The 17,040-nt window shown below is 52.8% G+C and overlaps 9 protein-coding genes across 9 annotated transcripts; 7 read left to right on the forward strand and 2 right to left on the reverse strand.

Annotated features, from left to right (window-relative positions):
* Positions 1-369: 369 nt before the first annotated feature.
* On the forward strand, positions 370-1,556 carry VTP21DRAFT_4499 (uncharacterized protein; the record flags this gene model as incomplete). The annotated part of the gene is made up of 4 exons (XM_069394916.1): positions 370-783; positions 898-1,082; positions 1,145-1,285; positions 1,346-1,556. 4 exons carry the CDS (start codon positions 370-372, stop codon positions 1,554-1,556), a joined length of 951 nt encoding a protein of 316 aa, XP_069256107.1.
* Positions 1,557-1,822: 266 nt separating this feature from the next.
* On the reverse strand, positions 1,823-3,106 carry VTP21DRAFT_4500 (uncharacterized protein; the record flags this gene model as incomplete). Its single annotated transcript, XM_069394919.1, has 1 exon — positions 1,823-3,106. The coding sequence occupies one exon, from the start codon at positions 3,104-3,106 to the stop codon at positions 1,823-1,825; it is 1,284 nt and encodes a 427-aa protein (XP_069256108.1).
* A 487-nt stretch (positions 3,107-3,593) lies between these two features.
* VTP21DRAFT_4501 (uncharacterized protein) lies at positions 3,594-5,202 on the reverse strand (the record flags this gene model as incomplete). Its single annotated transcript, XM_069394920.1, has 3 exons — positions 3,594-4,591; positions 4,677-4,859; positions 4,929-5,202. The coding sequence occupies 3 exons, from the start codon at positions 5,200-5,202 to the stop codon at positions 3,594-3,596; spliced, it is 1,455 nt and encodes a 484-aa protein (XP_069256109.1).
* Positions 5,203-5,909: 707 nt separating this feature from the next.
* VTP21DRAFT_4502 (uncharacterized protein) lies at positions 5,910-6,164 on the forward strand (the record flags this gene model as incomplete). Its single annotated transcript, XM_069394921.1, has 1 exon — positions 5,910-6,164. One exon carries the CDS (start codon positions 5,910-5,912, stop codon positions 6,162-6,164), a length of 255 nt encoding a protein of 84 aa, XP_069256110.1.
* Positions 6,165-6,736: 572 nt separating this feature from the next.
* VTP21DRAFT_4503 (uncharacterized protein) lies at positions 6,737-9,248 on the forward strand (the record flags this gene model as incomplete). The annotated part of the gene is made up of 6 exons (XM_069394922.1): positions 6,737-7,068; positions 7,135-7,983; positions 8,048-8,257; positions 8,328-8,439; positions 8,511-8,930; positions 9,018-9,248. The coding sequence occupies 6 exons, from the start codon at positions 6,737-6,739 to the stop codon at positions 9,246-9,248; spliced, it is 2,154 nt and encodes a 717-aa protein (XP_069256111.1).
* Positions 9,249-9,326: 78 nt separating this feature from the next.
* VTP21DRAFT_4504 (uncharacterized protein) lies at positions 9,327-10,571 on the forward strand (the record flags this gene model as incomplete). Its single annotated transcript, XM_069394923.1, has 1 exon — positions 9,327-10,571. The coding sequence occupies one exon, from the start codon at positions 9,327-9,329 to the stop codon at positions 10,569-10,571; it is 1,245 nt and encodes a 414-aa protein (XP_069256112.1).
* Positions 10,572-11,398: 827 nt separating this feature from the next.
* On the forward strand, positions 11,399-12,365 carry VTP21DRAFT_4505 (uncharacterized protein; the record flags this gene model as incomplete). Its single annotated transcript, XM_069394924.1, has 2 exons — positions 11,399-11,518; positions 11,583-12,365. 2 exons carry the CDS (start codon positions 11,399-11,401, stop codon positions 12,363-12,365), a joined length of 903 nt encoding a protein of 300 aa, XP_069256113.1.
* A 258-nt stretch (positions 12,366-12,623) lies between these two features.
* On the forward strand, positions 12,624-14,837 carry VTP21DRAFT_4506 (uncharacterized protein; the record flags this gene model as incomplete). The annotated part of the gene is made up of 7 exons (XM_069394925.1): positions 12,624-12,703; positions 12,772-12,970; positions 13,039-13,557; positions 13,639-13,781; positions 13,858-14,119; positions 14,183-14,271; positions 14,348-14,837. 7 exons carry the CDS (start codon positions 12,624-12,626, stop codon positions 14,835-14,837), a joined length of 1,782 nt encoding a protein of 593 aa, XP_069256114.1.
* A 509-nt stretch (positions 14,838-15,346) lies between these two features.
* On the forward strand, positions 15,347-16,663 carry VTP21DRAFT_4507 (uncharacterized protein; the record flags this gene model as incomplete). The annotated part of the gene is made up of 3 exons (XM_069394926.1): positions 15,347-15,519; positions 15,585-15,700; positions 15,783-16,663. 3 exons carry the CDS (start codon positions 15,347-15,349, stop codon positions 16,661-16,663), a joined length of 1,170 nt encoding a protein of 389 aa, XP_069256115.1.
* Between the last annotated feature and the right edge of the window lie 377 nt (positions 16,664-17,040).

The following is a 17,040-nucleotide window of genomic DNA, read 5'->3' on the forward strand; positions in this document are numbered from 1 at the left end:
CTTGCCCCCATATCTGGCACGGTGAATCTTTGAAGATGACGGCGCTAATGGGCTTGGGCGAGCGCCGGATACAAAGGCTGGGCAGCCATCGTAAGCCAATTGAGCTGCTGCCCTTAAAAATACCCTGCTTTATTGGGCGTTTGCTCTAATACTATCTAGCTAATATGGAGGCAGCTGGTGGGGCCTAGTTTTGGGGTTGAGACTTCTGTCAGAAGGGAGCCTTGGGACAAAAGGCACTAGAGATCCGCTGGTCTCCTTCACCTCTGTCCAATATAGTTGGGTTTTCATTATGTCAAAATTTGGGTCGCGTTCCCCTATCTATTTCTCCCCAGTCACGCTAACTTGAGCTTGAAGGCCGATCCAAACACCATGATAGCGGGCTTTGGGCTTCCCCTCCTCTACACCCCCCGCAAGCGGGCCTTTCCCCCGGACGATCCTTTCTTCGATGCAGGCAACATCGAATCACGGGCCCAATGGCTCAGCAAACACCATCTCACCCCCCCCGGCTCTTCGCAATCGCCCCCCATGCCCGACTCGGACCTTATGCAGCTCGTCGATGAACTCACGGACACCTCCATCCTCTGCACCCTCTCTCCACGTTGCGATTCGAGCCCAACGCGATGCGGCTCGCTGCCCGCGTACGAAATGCACTACAACATGTATCACCGGCATGTGTGCCTTGAGTGCAGCAAATCATTTCCCACCGCGCGGTGGTTGAGCCTCCACCTTGTGGAGAATCACGACACGTTTGCAAAGGTGCGGCAGGAGAGGGGCGAGAAAATCGTAAGTAGATACCCTGTGCCTGATTCCCTCATGCTCCTGTTCTTATACATATCGCAAGGCAAGAGAGGGGCGCTCCCGCCGTTCGATGCTAACCTTTGGATCCTTGCGAATTAGTTCGAGTGCTTTGTGGAAAGCTGCACCAAGTTTTTCTCCACGCCCAAGATGCGGCGATTGCATCTTATTGACAAGCATCATTACCCCAAGAACTTCTTCTATGGCATGGTCATACACGGATTGGAGCCGGAGCAGTGGGCGCGATCAGGGCGCGGAAGGTGCCCAAAGAAGGGTCAGAAGACAAGGTACAGAGGTAGCTTCACATTTGCATAGCCACTGTTTTTTTATTGTTGTTTTGTGTGTTTAGAAGAAAAGAAGAAGGCGTGGCTATGGAAGTGACACCTGCGACGGATGTGCAGGACGAGCACAAAGCGACGGTATCTGGTAAAGCCACGGGAAAAAAGACAGGACGTCGGAAAGGAAAAGAGGCAGGGAAGCACAAGAACGGGTACGTTGACGTCTTTTATTCTATTTTGAATCCTTGTCCTCACTGTTGGTTCACACATAGAACTGAGCACGACATGGCCATCGACATGGCCCTTTCGACCAACTCGAATCTCTCCAAGACGGAAGGAGAGGCGGAGAAGCCGGATATCGAGATGGAGGTGGATGCGCTCGCCGACTCCATGTCCCGACTCCGTGTCCCCACGAGCATCAGCTTCGGGCGAGGAGGGGGAGGGCGGCAGCGCATGTTTTTCTCACGGCCGCCGGAAAGATGAGAGTTTCTACCCATCCCTTAGATGCTTACTTAGTACTAATAATACCATGTGTGAATGCACTTTATAAAAATCGAATCATCCATACAGCGCGAGAAAAAAAAAACAAAGGGGCACCCTCCAAGGGGGCATTTTTGACCAAAGAGGGCGATCAACGCATTGCATCTCTTCAGCACCCATCATGAATTATCAAAGAAATATTAACAATGAATACAATTAAGAACATAAGTGTCCATCCACTCTCTCCTGCTCCCTAGGGCTATACAAAATTAGTGCCAAACTCTAAAGAAGCAGCCGTCGTCCTCGTCCTCGTGCGAGCTCCCGGTATAGGTCGCGGCGGAGAAGCTGCCAAACATCGACTCGTCTTCATCATCCGTTAGATCGCTTCTCGGGTGGTAGTAGGCGTAGAGGAGCCCGCGGTCCCGCATCGCGTTCAAGTCGGTTCCCGCGAAATAGAGAGCGTCTTCCTCCTGACCCCTTTCGCACAGAAACTGGAGATTCAGGGCCTCCACCGCGGTTGGACGGTGGGCGGGGTTATCGTCGAGCAGCTTCAAAAGCAGCTCGGCCGCGTGATACACCGAGCCAGGATAGAAGTCATTAAGATTGGCTCGGTCGGCGAGAAACTCGCGAAGGCGCTCACGGCATATGCGGGCGACCCATCCGGGGCGCTCGATTTTTGCCCCGAGGAGATGCAGCTGGCAGGTGACAAGATGGGGGGCCAGCGCCTGCCCAAAGATAGCTCCCAGGGAATACATATCTGCCCGTTGCCACCACTGCCTTGTACTCCCCAGCTTTTTTCCATCCGTTAGCACTGCGGAAGAGAGCTCAGGGGCCAAGTATCCGGCCGTTCCGCAGCACTCTACGACCTTATCTTCCTCTTCGTCCTCGTCCTCGTCCTCGTCCTCCTCCCCCACCACCACTCCCTCCTCCTCGCCTCTCGCGCTCATCTCCACTGCTGCTCCATCCTTAACGCTGGCGGCCAAACCGAAATCAATGAGTACTGCACGGCCACTCTCCGGGTCCTTCATTAGGTTTCCAGGGGTCACGTCTCTATGGGCTACGTGCGCTGCATGCACTGCAGCCAGCCCTCGAGTCACATCCCGCATCCACCTACAAATTTCGCTCAAGTCCTTGGGCAATGTGGGGTGGAGCGGCTCTAGCCTTGGGAGGACCAGGGTGCCCCTCCAGGCCTCTAACACGCGCACAACATAAGGGCTTGATATCTTGAGGACGTGGTGTAACTCACGTGTATAGTGCGATGCATAACGCGGGGTCTTGAGAACCACCGGCAGAGCATCATGGGTTCGCTGAGCAAAGACGATGGTGGCCAGGGGAGTCTCAAGCGGGGGAATAGCGCTGTCAAGGGTATAGGTTGCGGTGAGAGAAGACCAATGGTTCTGGTGTGATGGTTGGCTGCATGTCGGCGGGGAGAGGGTAGGAATGGTGGCGGGCGCGGGCGGCGCGGGGGCCTCGTTACCCCCATCCCCTACCACAGTGCATACAGAGACGGAGGCACTGGTGGCGACAGCAGCAGGGTGCTTAGTGGTGGTCATTGGAGCCTTGACCCCCAAGTCTTTGGAATGGGAGAAGGAAGGGGGGGGAAGGGAAACCAGGGGGAGAGGGGGCCTTCAACCTTCATTATGCGATATTGAAATTTTTGTGGAGATAAGATAAAGGAGGGGCAGAGGGAGGAACTTCCGATATCGGCTACGCATGTGACTCGGCACCGGCCATTCGAAGAGATCTTTCCCAAACCGTGCCGGTCCAGGCAGATGGATGTTTTTGTTTAGGGATTTTTATTTCTCCTTAAAGGAGGAACGAAGTATAAAAAAAGGCGATGGGATGGAAGGGGATTAAAAAAGGTAAATTCAAGGGCCAAAAAAAGTTTCTACAGTAAAGAAGTCATAAAGACAAGTAATGTGGTGGGGGAGGGGAGGGGAGAAGAAAAGCTCTATATTCATGAAAGAAGCGAAACAGTGGAAAATAAATAAATAAGAATCTCAAATAAATAGGAAAAAAAAATGAAGATAAGGCTATAAATTAATGATCATGATATTGTTCATATCCTTGGTACATCTCACCATATCCGTTGTCCTGTGGGTGAAATGAATGGCCGGAGTGGAGCTGAATTGGGGGGAGAAACGGAGGTTCCTGCTGCTGCTGCTGGTGCTGCTGCTGGTGTTGTTGTTGCTGTTGGTGAGGGTGATGGGGTTGCTGCTGGTGCTGGTGCTGGTGCTGCTGATGGTGCTGAGGGGGTTGCTGCTGCGTCTGCCGCGGGGAGCTGCGGTTTTGCACCGCCGATAAACTGGGGTTGTTGACGGAAGATGGGTGGGGCTGCGACGCCATCCCTAAGGGAGAGGGCTGTGCCTTATTCATGGACGGTCGGGGGGATTGGACGGTCGGGGTTCCGTTTCGAGAGGTGGCCGAGGGGGAGGGGAACGAGTAGGGGTAGGGATGAAACTCGTTATACTCGCGCGAGTATTGCTGGGGCTGCTGGGGTTGCGGGTGGTGCTGGAGGTGCTTTTGCTGGTGTTGCTGCAACTGCTGCTGCTGCTGCTGGGGCGAGGGCCTGTCCTCATGTAGCACCGCGCTGCAGAGCTGCGACAGAATCGAAAGCTTTGCCCCCTCTTGCTCCTGGTCATTGCCCTGGTTGGCCCGTTGGGACGAGTGCCCGCTCTGCGGCTGGGGATGTGCGGTGTCCCCGTTGTGCTGCGGTAGGATGGGCGATGCGCCTTGGTGGGCTTGGCCTTGGTGGACGGGGGACGCGGCCCACGGGGAGTTGGGCGTGGTGTGTTGCGGGGTGGAGTGCTGCGGAGTGTCTGGGGCGTACATGGCGAGCGGCTGCCCATACACTTCCTGGTGCAGCGCGGGGGTATGGTTGTTGTGGTACCCGTAGCCGTATGCGGCGGCAGCGGCAGCAGCAGACGCCGAGTCGAGGGCCGAGGCGGCGTCGTAAGCTCCAGCGTGAGGGTTGAAGTGGGGGGCGGAGCTGGAGAGCGAGGGGAGAGCCCCATTTGGAACCATCCCGGCGGCATTTTCTACGGGAAATCAAAGATAAACAAACAAGCGAAGAGGGTGAGCTCCTTCAGATTGCTTCAAAACATCTTCCAACGCAGGACATACGATCGTCGCCGTTAGGCTGCCCCGGCTGATTGAGTTGTTTCCGGCGCTTGTAGGGCCCACGCTTGATTCCCTTCTTACGCGGCTTCCGGGGGGAGTCCACGCAGGTTGCAGTCAGGCCGTGCTTGATACACCGTTGGCACGGGCGGCCGTCGTCGCATTTCTTGCAAGCTTTTTGACAGTTTACTGCGGGATCAAAACAAACAAATCATTAGTCATGGATGCGGGATGGTCTCGGTATAAACAGGGGGTTACCGCAAGCGTTCTTGACTTGATGGCGTTTGGGCCGCTGTGCCAATGCATTCATGGGCGTTCCCTGCGGTGTTGGGAGGAAAGGGAATTGAGAATGTGCGAACTGTTGCGATTGCTGATTCTGGGCGGATTGGTGGTGCATTGCGGCGGGCGAGTAGGAGTCATGGATCACCATCGTAGGCTGCCCAAGCGATGGCAGCGGCAGGTTGAGAGCAGAGTTGAGGTTGGCGGTGGAGGCCGAGGAAACCGAGATTCTGTCCTGGTGCTGTTGCGACATGGGGGGGTAGGAGTGCGGAGGGAGCCGTCATTCCGTTGGAGGGATACATGAAAGAGGAGGGGGCTCAATGAGCATCGACCAGCACTTGAGGGATGGGGAGGGAGAGAGAGGAGTGTTTTAGCACATGGGGAGAGGTTCTGAGATTCGGCGGGAAGATTAAACTATTTACCTAAAGGATATTTACTCTGAGATCTAAATTGCTCCTGAAGCAATCAATGAGCCACACAAAGCCGCTCGCGGGGGGGGAGGGAGAGAGAGAGAGAGAGATCGCACGGAGGAGGCGCAGGGGGAGAGACCGTCTGGTAGCAGAGGAGAGATACAGCGGGAGGGCGAGGTGGGATTAGGGCGCAATGCCGATGCAAACAAAAGCTGATGCACTTCCGAGGATGACCGATGAGGAATAGGAAAGCGGAAAGCGGAAGAAAATAGAAAATACAAGCAAAATAACATTTTTTTATTTTGACAGCCTAGAAGGAAACGCGGGCCTGGGATTGGCGCGGAAGTCAATGAAGGAAAAATAGAGAATAAAGGGTTTATTTTTTATCCTAACTCGATGCCTCGAATCGAATCAGTCCTTTCGCCCTCTGGAACCTAGCCAAATATGCTAACCTGGCCGGTGCAGAGCAAATAAGGGGTTGGCGGGCCGAGCGAATCGCCTCGTCCCGAGCACTATTGCGCCTTAGTGAGGTTTGCGAGAGGGGGAGGCGATGAGTGGTTGCGCCTCCCTACGGCAGCAATGGGATGATGATGCCGTTCCGGCGACCTTCCCCTTCCCGCTGCGCTCGGCAATGACGGAGGAACGAAAACGTCAGCTCATGCCCGCAGCGCAGGGCGCAGCTGAACCCTCTTTTCGGCGAGCCGGCCCAAGCCCCAGTGGAGAGAGGGCTCGCCCTCGCCTGGCCCCAACAGGGCTCCCCGCCGCTCCCAACTGGTTTGGGCAAATTCCTTGCGGCCCACCCTAAGGCTTCGATCCTTTTCCTTGTTTTCTTTTTATTGTCGCCCCCATTGGACGGCGCCAGATTAATGTTTGAAGAGGAAAAGCCTGTTCTCTCCTAATCATTCTTCAGACATTCAGCGGCCTTGCCTGTAATTTCGCAAACAACAATGGGCCGCCCATATTTGTCTAAATGAAAAATGCTTCATCTCCTCATCTCTTTTCAAAGAACACGTTGATATCTTTGTGCAAACAACAACTACCAACACCTAAAAACAAACTGGATCTCTTTTCCCCTGCTTCCCTCCCCCCTCCCGCACCCCTTCTCCTTTCCCCCTAGGCGCTCTGGATGCTAGCTTAGTTTCATCCGCCAGTTTGAAACGACCCAACTGCTCATTCCTACAAGGAAAGGAATTCTCATCGCCATCATCCCCCTCCCTCAGTTCCCTTCCCTCTCCCTTACCTGTATTAAATATTGCCAGCTCCCCCCCCCCCGCCGTCTTCTCACTCCATCCCTGCTTGATTCTCTTTTTTGTCTCCATCGCAATTCCTCTCATTCGATAACGTTCTCCCTCCCCCCCCCGGGCCATGATACCCGCGATGTCGCGACATCGCCGGTCAACCATTCCCACATACCTTCCTCCTTGCATCTTATCCATCATCTTTCTTGCATTTCTTCTCCCCCTCGTCTCCCCGCAAGCCCCATCCCCGAACAAAATTCCTCCCCCCTCCAAGCAGGCGCTTCCCCTCGTCGAGGATATTGTGTCCGAACGAAAATCCGCGGATGGCCTCTCTATTATACAGGCCACGCTCAATGGGACCACAATCGTCACGCCGGTGCAGAACACAACGGGCCTGGTGGAGATCAAGGTGGGGCTCCTTCTGCCTTACAGCTACAAGCAAGACAACCTGACCGTGAAATTGGCGCAAAGGTAAGTGTGGTCTAATGGTGATGCTCGGCATCCTAGACTGGAATCCATGCCGTCTATTATTTATAGTGGAACCTCTGCCATTCGGCTCGCGGTTAACGAAATCAACCAGCAAAAGCTTATCCCCGGCGCTTACATCACCCTAATCGAGAAGGACTCTTTTCCCATAGACCCTAACAACAACAATAATGGTCAGTCGGGCGCAGCCGCGAGTATTTTTGCCGCAGTCGACCTCCTCCAAAAGGATGTCGTCGGCGTCATCGGGGATCTGAGTTCCTCCCTGACACAGCACACCGCCCTACTCACCTCCCGCCTTGCCATCCCGCAGTGCTCGTTCTCCGCGTGGACAAACCGCCTGTCGAACAAACAGGAGTATCCCTACTTCTTCCGCACGATACCCACCTCGATGCTGTTCACCGAGGTGATGATGCGGTTCATCGCCAGCCAAGGGTGGCGGCGCTTTGGGGTGCTCTACAGCTCAGAGACCCTGGACCAGCAGCTCAGTGAGAAGGTGACTCAGCGTGCCCGTGAACTGCAGCTCGATCCGGTGGCAATGCAGCCCTTCGACCTGGACAGCTCGGAGAAGCAGCTCGAGACCCCCCTCCTCGAACTCCGCGAGGCGGGAGTGCGCGTGTTCATGATCGCCTCGGTGCCCGACAGCAGGCTTAGGATTCTGCGGCTGGCCAGCAAGCTTGGCCTGTTCTCTCCCGAGTACGCGTGGCTGATGATCGACGATGGGCAAACCTTCCCGGAAAACGACACCGAGTTCAACGCGCCCTTCAACGGACTCTTCTTGTTCGACTCCCTGCTCAAATTGGACGGGTACCCGCCGTACGAGGCGTTTCTCGACAAGTGGGCCGCCCTGGACCCCCGCGAGTATCCGTTTGCTGGCCAGCGCGACATCGGTAGCAATGAAGGGTAAGTAGGATGTGTTCTGTATAGGATGGAGGCGGCGGAACACTCACTCTTTCGCGCCTCTCAGCCTTGCCTACTCCTGCATGATGGTCATGGCCCGTGGTTTCGCCAACGCGATTCGCAACTCGGTGTCGGCAACAGTGACACAGGCGCAGGCGCTGCAGCTCCTGGCCCGAGGGCGGATGGGCGACAAGCTGCTCCCCCCCGCCTTCAACACGGGATACGTAGGGCCCGAGGGTCCCATCACGATAAACGAGAACGGGGATCTAGCCCAAGGGTGAGTGCAAGGGGGCGGGGTTAGGATTCATTGCAAGACCCACGCGGACTGAACTCTTCTTGTTCCCTAGGAATTTCATGATTTTCAATATCCAGCGAGGAACCGTGGTGCCCGTCGCGAAATTCGTCTTCGGCAATCTGTCCATCGTGAATGCCCCCATGTATATTGGAGACAGGATGCAGGTAGGATCCCCGTTGGAAATGGCTGATGGCAAGGAGCAGACTCTCATCGTTGTCCTGTTGGTTGAATGTAGCCTCCCTCCGATATCCCGCCGGTCATCCCCATGAACCCTCGTTTCGGGTCCCCGGGCGGCATTGCCATTCTCAGTGTCTCCTCTGCGGGCATCCTGTTTGCCCTCGTGATGATGTTCCTTGTCATCAGTTTCCGCAAGAGCGAGGTGTTCAAGGCGTCAAGCCCCCTCTTTTGTTGCCTCGAGCTGTTGGGCTTCATGCTCTCGTTTGTGGGGGTCATCCTGTGGGTGGACATCCCGAACGATACAGTGTGTGCCCTAAGGCCTGTCGCGTTGAACGCCGGCTTTGTGCTTGTGCTGTCGAACATTGTTGCCAAGAACTTTAGGGTCTACCGGATATTCAACAATGTGTTTGTGGAACGGACTGTGATAAGGGACGGGCAGCTTGTCAAAATCGCGGGAGCCATTTGTGCAGGTGACATGGTAATTCAACCCTTCCCCTTTTTTTGCTGTTGTTATTGTTGCCGCTCGTGGATTGGTGTGGCGTTATGCTAATGTTACCCATATTAGCTCCTTGTGGTCCTCTACCTCTTGGTGACACCTCCGCGACCCCACGTCACCAATTTCTCCTTCACCTCGCAGTACTACGATTGCGTGAGCGACGGCCCCTATCTTGTCTTTTGGGTCCTCCTGTTTGTATACAACGGGACTCTGATCCTCTACGCCACGTTCTTGGCCTTCCAGACTCGCGATGTGGCCTCCAACTACAACGAGTGCAGGCAGATCTCGTTTTCCGTCTAGTGAGTGATCTCTTTTGGGATGCAAATTGGATGGGCGATCGTGGAAACTAACCTGTGCCCCCCCCTCCCCCTCCCCTCCATGGCTGGTGCCGTGAATCATAGTAATATTCTTCTGGCCACCTGTATTGCAGTCCTGACCGCCGTCCTCCCCTCCTCGGAATTCTACACGAAATATTATATACAGAACGTCGCCGTCCTGTGGGGAACCATGATCAGTCTCTGGATCCTCTTCCTCCCCAAGCTGTGGAAGTTTATCCAGCAGGACGTGCTGCATCGGTTCAGCCCACCCAGTGGGTACCAACACCATCACTACAACAGCGGCAGCAGTTCAGCAGTCGCGCTCGCCAATCAGATCTCGTTTGGCAGTGTGCAGGATTCATTCTACCCGACGGGATCCGCAGGCGGGAATATCGGGAACGGGGTGTATGGCGACGAGGCGGGCTCGCTGCTGTGGCAGCAGCGGAAGCCAAGTCTGGGGGCGATGAGCAAGGCGACCACCGTCCAGCCACAACAGGATGTATTTGGAGAGCAGCTCGACGGATTTTTGCCCATCAAGTCACAGCACGTGCTGCTTCCCTTCTTCTCGCATTGGGAGATGGCGCGCATTGCCGTGTTCCCGTGGGTGGGGTACTTTTCATGTCTGCCGGAACGGGCTTCGGTAGGGAAAGTGTACCGATATTCTCACTGCAGCGTCGTGTCGAGAAAGCCGGGCAACATCATATTCAAGGTCCACGGCTCCAGAACCAAAGGGCCCTGGGTGGACCACCTGTTCCAGGTGGAGGACTTGGACATGCTCGAGCGATGGCTGAAATGCTTTGAGCCAACCACGATAGCGCCCGTGACCGCAGTGGGATTCACCGGCATCAGCGCAACGTTGGACGTGGGCGGCAGAGGCATGCCCCCGGTGCCGAACGTGTTCTTACCACCCCCGAATGCTTCCCAAACTCAAGGAGAAGGCCCCGACGCCGAGGCATCGGCGGAGGACGGAATGAAGCGGAGGGAGGACGCCCACCACCACCCAAGAGGCGACGAGCGGAGAAAGGGAAGCCATCCCTCAGGTCCCGAACCGGTCGGGAAAATAAGCGCCAGTGACCTCTCCTCCGATACCGCTGTAAGCTCGGCCGGATCCTCGTCGATGTCCTCATCGCTGCGCCCCACCCCAAATGCCCCTCGGCCCCCCGAAGTGGAGGAGGATGAGCTGGCCATCATCGACTACTTTCCCAATGTGCCGACCATCCATGTGATGCAGGGTGAGAGAAGGCCTGGAATGGAGGACAACGATGACAGCAGATTAGAGCAATTCCCGATGAAGCGTTTGACATAAATGGTGTCTTGGAGATTATCACTTGTTTTTCTCTCTCTTTCTACTCTACTGTATATAGCGAGCCTGCTTTGTTTTATTTCATGTCATACCTTTTTTTTTCCTTTCCGCTTACGTTACTGCTATATATTCATTTCTAGGCATTCATTATTCTTTTTTTTTGTTCTATTTCTTTGATAATGTGTTCCAATTATTCCCAACCTATTCTTTTTCTCTTTATTGTCATTTTCATTGTGATTAAGCCTTTTTTTTTATCAATCGCCCCCCTTACCTTTATCGAACATATAACTTTGGGACTGTGAAATACATTGATACATTTGAACGCAATCAGATAGCTAGTGGTGAAAAAGTGAAGAAAATCGATAGGTGTAGAAACAATTTATTTATATAGAAAATGCCCGTGGAGAACAAGAAATGCACTTCCAATTCGAGGTTACGAATAGAACCAACCGTAGAGAGAAAGCAGCCAGAGGTTATATTAAAACATCGGGCCTTCTTCAAATCGGTGGCTATCGACCGACCGACGTTATCACCCTGCATTGATTTATCAGTTCGAATAAGAAGGTTATCAGTGATTGTGATACGTCACTACTAGCCTATCGAATTTCCCCTAACACTCTCCCCTCCTTTTATTTTCAGTCCCATTCAACCAAAGAGCCAACAAGGGCCGCAAAGCAAGGAGGTAGCCGACGAAAAAAAAAAGGAAGAAGACGGCGACGACGACGAAATATCCATCGAAAAGAATCGCTACTTGAAATTTGCATTGGATCATTTTCTTCCCTGTCTCTTCCCCCACCTCCCTCCCTCGCGCTTTAGAAGATACCTGGACAATGACAGACTTCGATTATGAATCTCTCCCCGATAATACCTCCGCAGCAACGCACATGATAGCGGGAGCTATGGCCGGAATTATCGAACATGCGGCGATGTATCCTGTCGATGCCATCAAGGTGATTAATCATGAGTCTCTTCCTTGCCCCAAAGCAGAGTAGCTCACCTCTGTGTCTATGGCAGACTCGAATGCAGGTTCTTAATCCGACACCCGCCGCCGTCTACACCGGCATCACCAATGCTTTTGTGAGGATCAGCACGACTGAAGGACTTCACCGCCTTTGGCGCGGGATCGGATCGGTGGTGCTTGGAGCTGGCCCTGCCCATGCGATCCACTTTGCAACCTACGAGGAGCTAAAGCGGAAGCTGACTCCCGCTGGGGCCGAGTCGCATTCCATCGCCAATGCGGTTGCAGGGGCCGGCGCGACCGTGTTGAGCGAGGGGGTCATGAATCCATTCGATGTGGTGAAACAGCGAATGCAAGTCCACGGTTCCACCTTCAAGGGGATCGCCGAGTGTGCGCACAAGATTTATGCCACGGAAGGTCTGGGGGCCTTTTTCATCTCGCTGCCGACCACTCTGCTGATGGCCGTCCCGTTCCAGAGTATTCAGTTTACAACGTACGAGTTCTGTCGGCGGCAATTGAACCCCCAAGGCATGTACGATCCAAAGACGCATGTGCTCGCGGGCGGGATTGCAGGAGGCGTGGCGGCGGCCATTACCACCCCCTTAGACGTCATTAAAACCCTGTTGCAAACGCGGGGAACCTCGTCGGACCAAGAAATCCGAAGGTGCCGCGGGCTTGTGCAGGCATGTGGGGTTATCTATCGACGCCATGGGGTCCGCGGCTTCTTCAAAGGGGTGTCTCCGAGGGTGATTGTCAATTTCCCCAGCACGGCGCTATGCTGGACAAGCTACGAGACCATGAAATGGCTGATCGGAGGCGAAAAGCTGGCCCTGCAATGATAGAGGTCTCTGTACCATAGTGGAAAGAGTGTTGCATCCTCGTATTGCCCGATGTGTAATTTCCCTTGATACCATGTGCTCTCTTCCTTCTTAAAACGAATAGATGTTTTATTTTACTTTATATTATTTGATTCTATTTTATTTCATTTTATTCTATCCTATTTTATTTTATTTCATTTTGTCTTGTTTGTTTTACTGTCCCTTGTTTAAGTTTCTGTCCTATACTTTTATCGCGATCTATATTTGGGTGTTTACAAAATGACCCAGATATTGGCTAGACTTGGTGAACCAGGAGCCGGGTTCAAAAATCTTGTGTCGTTGTACTTTTTCTCTAAGTTGTCGACACTTGGAGAAGGAATAAAGGTAGAAGCGAGCTATTGTATCTATTTTAATTCGCCCCGTATAGATTGCCAAAAAATGGGCTCGAGTTGGATTCGCCTCCTAACGCTCCACTGGAGAAGCCGTTTGGATGGAAACTTTTAAAACCCTTTGCCTCTGAGCCTCTGAATGCGCTTTCGCATGATGAAGCAAATAAGACTCTTGCACCAGACCCTATGCGCTCTCCTCAAGGGTGGCAATGTCCTATCGTGACTGCTAAAATGATGGTCTCAAGAAGGTGCTCAACCTTTAGGGGATTCCAGCAACCTCACATTAAGAGAGGCTCACTGGACAGAGGATGAAAATAGCCATCATAGGGAGTGGCATATCCGGCCTTTCCGCCGCCTGGCTCCTTTCCGAATACTCACCCCATCACATCACCATTTACGAAAAGAATGACTACCTAGGTGGCCACACTCACACTATTGACTATTCTGCTCCCGATGGTGACAAGGCGCACACCATCCCGGTGGATACCGGCTTCATTGTGTTCAACACCATTACCTATCCAAATCTCATCCGATTCTTCACACTCAAGGGTATCGCCTACCAGGACTCTGAGATGTCATTCTCGGTCTCGCGGGATAATGGGCGATTCGAGTGGGCTGGTACCGACCTGACCACCATTTTTTCGCAGAAGAGCAACCTTTTGAGGTTAGGCCACTGGCGCATGTTGTACGACATACTCAAATTCAACTACTGCGCTCCCGTGATGCTGACGCTACAAGAAGGGCATCCCGATCGCGACTTGACGTTAGGAGAATACTTGGATCGGGAGGGCTACTCCAAGGAATTTCGCGACAACTATCTTTTGGTAAGTAGCCAGAAAATGGCACAGAACTGTGTTCACCTAACCATGATGTCTTCGTGTCCTTCTCTTCGATTGTTCTCTTAGCCGATGACCGCTGCCATCTGGTCGACTCCACCCGACCAATGCGCCACGGAATTCCCGGTCTACACGCTCATTCGCTTCATGCACAACCATTGTCTAATGCAGATATCCCATCGCCCCCAATGGCTTACTGTTTGTCATGGAAGGTTTGCAGACCTATCTAAGAGTGCTCGGCCGTAGGAAAATTAATCCAATCGATTCTTCGTTTCTTTTGTTGAATAGCCGAAACTATATTCAGGCCCTAACGAGCAAAGTGGATGAAGTTCGTTTGGCAACGCCGGTGAAACGGGTGCTACGGAAGGGGGGAAAAGTCGTCGTTTTGGATGAAAAGGGAAATGATGAAACGTACGACCAGGTGGTGTTTGCGAGCCACGCAGACGAAACATTGGCCCTGCTGGGCGAAGATGCTACACCAGAGGAGCGGGAGATATTGGGCAGTGTAAAATTTTCGGAGAATGTTGCAGTGGTGCACTGCGATGAGAAGGTGAATAAATCTCCAAATTGTTACAGTGGAAGGTAGACTAAGGTCGCAATGTTAAAATACTAGCTTATGCCTATGCGGAAGTCGGCCTGGACCTCATGGAACTACTTGTCACAGTCCACTGCTACCTCTCAATACAAGAATCAAGTCTCACTGTGAATAATCACTTGGACCAGTTTTATTTTCTGCTCTCCTCGATACTAAACCTTTCTTCCCTTTTGTTCTTTACAGAACCTATTGGATGAATAACCTGCAGCCGTTTATTCCGAAGGAGGTGCCAATCTTCGTGACGCTTAACCCGCTGCACCCGCCTAAAGCAAGCCTAACCTACGCGACCTATCGCTACACTCACCCTCAGTACACCTCTGAGTTAATCAAGGCCCAAGCAGAGCTTCCCTCCATCCAGGGAAAGTACTCGGTGTGGTTTGCCGGCGCTTGGACCGGCTACGGCTTCCACGAGGATGGATTCCTCTCAGGTGTCCGGGTGGCCCAAGCGATGGGGGCAAGCACACCTTTCCGAATCTATGACAATAAGGAGATCCGGCAAGTGAAGGAGGGTCTGGGTGGGCCATCAGGCGACTTGGCAAGAATGCTTTTTAAGGCCTTGGACGTCTTAGGTTTATGTCTGGCTCAAGTGCTAGGCGTTTTTGGGATAATCCCCCTCCTGCTTATGAATCATATGAGAAAACCTAAATTAACCCTGCGCAGCCATTCCCAATGAGGCCCCAGCTCGCTGCAGATCTTTCATCCATGCCTTAGCCCACCCTGCGCCGCTTTGTTTTTATCTTATTTACATTACTTCAAGCGGATTCACCGTCATTTCCTCCCAGTTTTTCCTAGAGTTCTAATTTTAGACGTGCTAAAGGCCTCCAAAAAAATCGGCCAACAAAGCTGACTGATGCCTTGTCAACGGAATGAAAAGATAATAGAAAATGCCTTATCCTTTAGATGGCGGGCTCGGCTTCCACAAAGCCCATGGAGGCACGTGAGAAGAGACAATTGGGTTGTATGATCATGCTACTTTAAAGTTTGTTCGACCATCAACACCCTTAAACATGCCAAACAGAAAGTTTACGTGCGGCCAAGAGAACTCAGTGTTTGCTTTCATAAGAACTGACAAAATTATTCCCGTAAATATTGTAAAATCGTGTAAGCAAGGCCAGAACTAGGTTTGGGGGAGGGGGAGGAGAAGAACGCTGTTTTGTTTTGGCACATCTATAAAATGGGAGGATGACAACACGTCTTGCGTTCTTGTTTCCCATTAAAAACCCCTCATTTGCTACGGTCCCATCCAGAGATCTTTTCAGTATGAAGGTCCTACAAGCGCTGTGTGTTTTCATTGCGGGGCTGACTCTTGTGGCGGGAGCACCCGCGGGGGAGGACAAGCACCTCGTCTCCACCAAGTACTGCTTGTGTTTGTAAACATTTGCTGGCCAACCTTGTCACTGAATTCTATTTCTTAACCCAGACCCGGCGAGGTTATCTCCGTGACGGAGCAGGAGCTGGAGAAGCTGATCAGAAGCGGCAAGAAATTCTTTGACCTGACTGGCCAGTCCAAACGGCCGCTGCCCAGAGCTCAGAAAGGTGGAGTCCTCCTTGTCTGCCTTTTTGGCATTTCTTTCTCTCTCCTCCAAAGCTGATGAGATCCACTCTTCTTGGGTATTAGTGGTGGCTTTTCCCTCGCAGCCTCAGTTCCAGCAGGAGGTGAAGAAATACAACGGTCTGCTCAATCGAAACAACCTGAAGAGCAACCTAGAGAAACTATCGAGCTTCTATACCCGCTACTACCGCTCACAAACAGGTGTGCAGAGTGCACAGTGGATTTTCGACAAGGCAACGGAGATTGCCAACTCGACCTCGGGGGGAGCGAAGGTGAGCGTCAAGAAGTTCCAGCACTCATGGCCGCAATTCTCGGTGATCGCCCGCATTGAGGGCAGCAACCCCGCTCTGAAGGACATCGTGGTGGTGGGGGCGCACCAGGACAGCATTAACCAGAACAACCCGCAGAACGGGCGGGCCCCTGGAGCCGACGATGATGGCTCAGGCTCTATCACCATCCTGGAGTCGCTCCGCACGCTAGTGGCGGGCGGATTTGCGCCGAAAAGAAGCGTGGAATTCCAATGGTATGCGGCCGAGGAGGTGGGCCTGCGAGGCTCGCAGGATATCGCCAACCGATACCAATCGTCGGGGGTCCAAGTGCGGGCCATGCTTCAGCAAGACATGACGGGATACCCGGGGAATACCCGTGCCGTTGGGATCATTACGGACTACGTCGATTCCGCCTTGACCGGCTTCCTTCGCAAGCTGGTCACCGCGTACTGCTCCATTCGGTGGGTCAATACTGAGTGTGGATACGCCTGTAGCGATCACGCCTCGTTTACGGAGGCAGGATTCCCGAGCTCTTTTGCGTTCGAATCCACTTTTGACGACTCAAACCCCTATATCCACACCGCACAAGACACGACCGACTATGTCGACTACAACCACATGCTTGAGTTCGCGAAGCTGGTCAATGGATTTGCGGTGGAGCTTGCGAACTCAAATTAGCGAATTCTCTTTTGCCCCACCCCACTCCCCTCCATTTTTCACCGTTTATCTCGTGTGTCCTCTTCTAATTTATCATAAACAACTGATTCATTGTATAATGCTTTCTTCAACGCTCTTCTTCCCCTATCTCTCAGATGATGATCTAGAGTCTAGGAGACAAAACAAATTACAGAAAAAAATGAGAGCACGAGAACGAAATCCAATTTGCTAAAGAAAAGCGTGAATGTACGCAAATGGGTCCTGTGCTCACACTTCAGGGTTTTGGATTGGGAATCTCATTGCGAATGTTCCCCAATAGAAGAGAACAAATTGGATACGAAAAGACTGAACAGAATAAGGCAGATTGAAAATGGAAAATCATGGCTATATTGGCTCGC

This window comes from Calcarisporiella thermophila (assembly GCF_041956535.1).
Source record: "Calcarisporiella thermophila strain CBS 279.70 unplaced genomic scaffold VTP21scaffold_2, whole genome shotgun sequence".
Lineage (NCBI taxonomy): Eukaryota > Fungi > Calcarisporiellomycota > Calcarisporiellomycetes > Calcarisporiellales > Calcarisporiellaceae > Calcarisporiella > Calcarisporiella thermophila.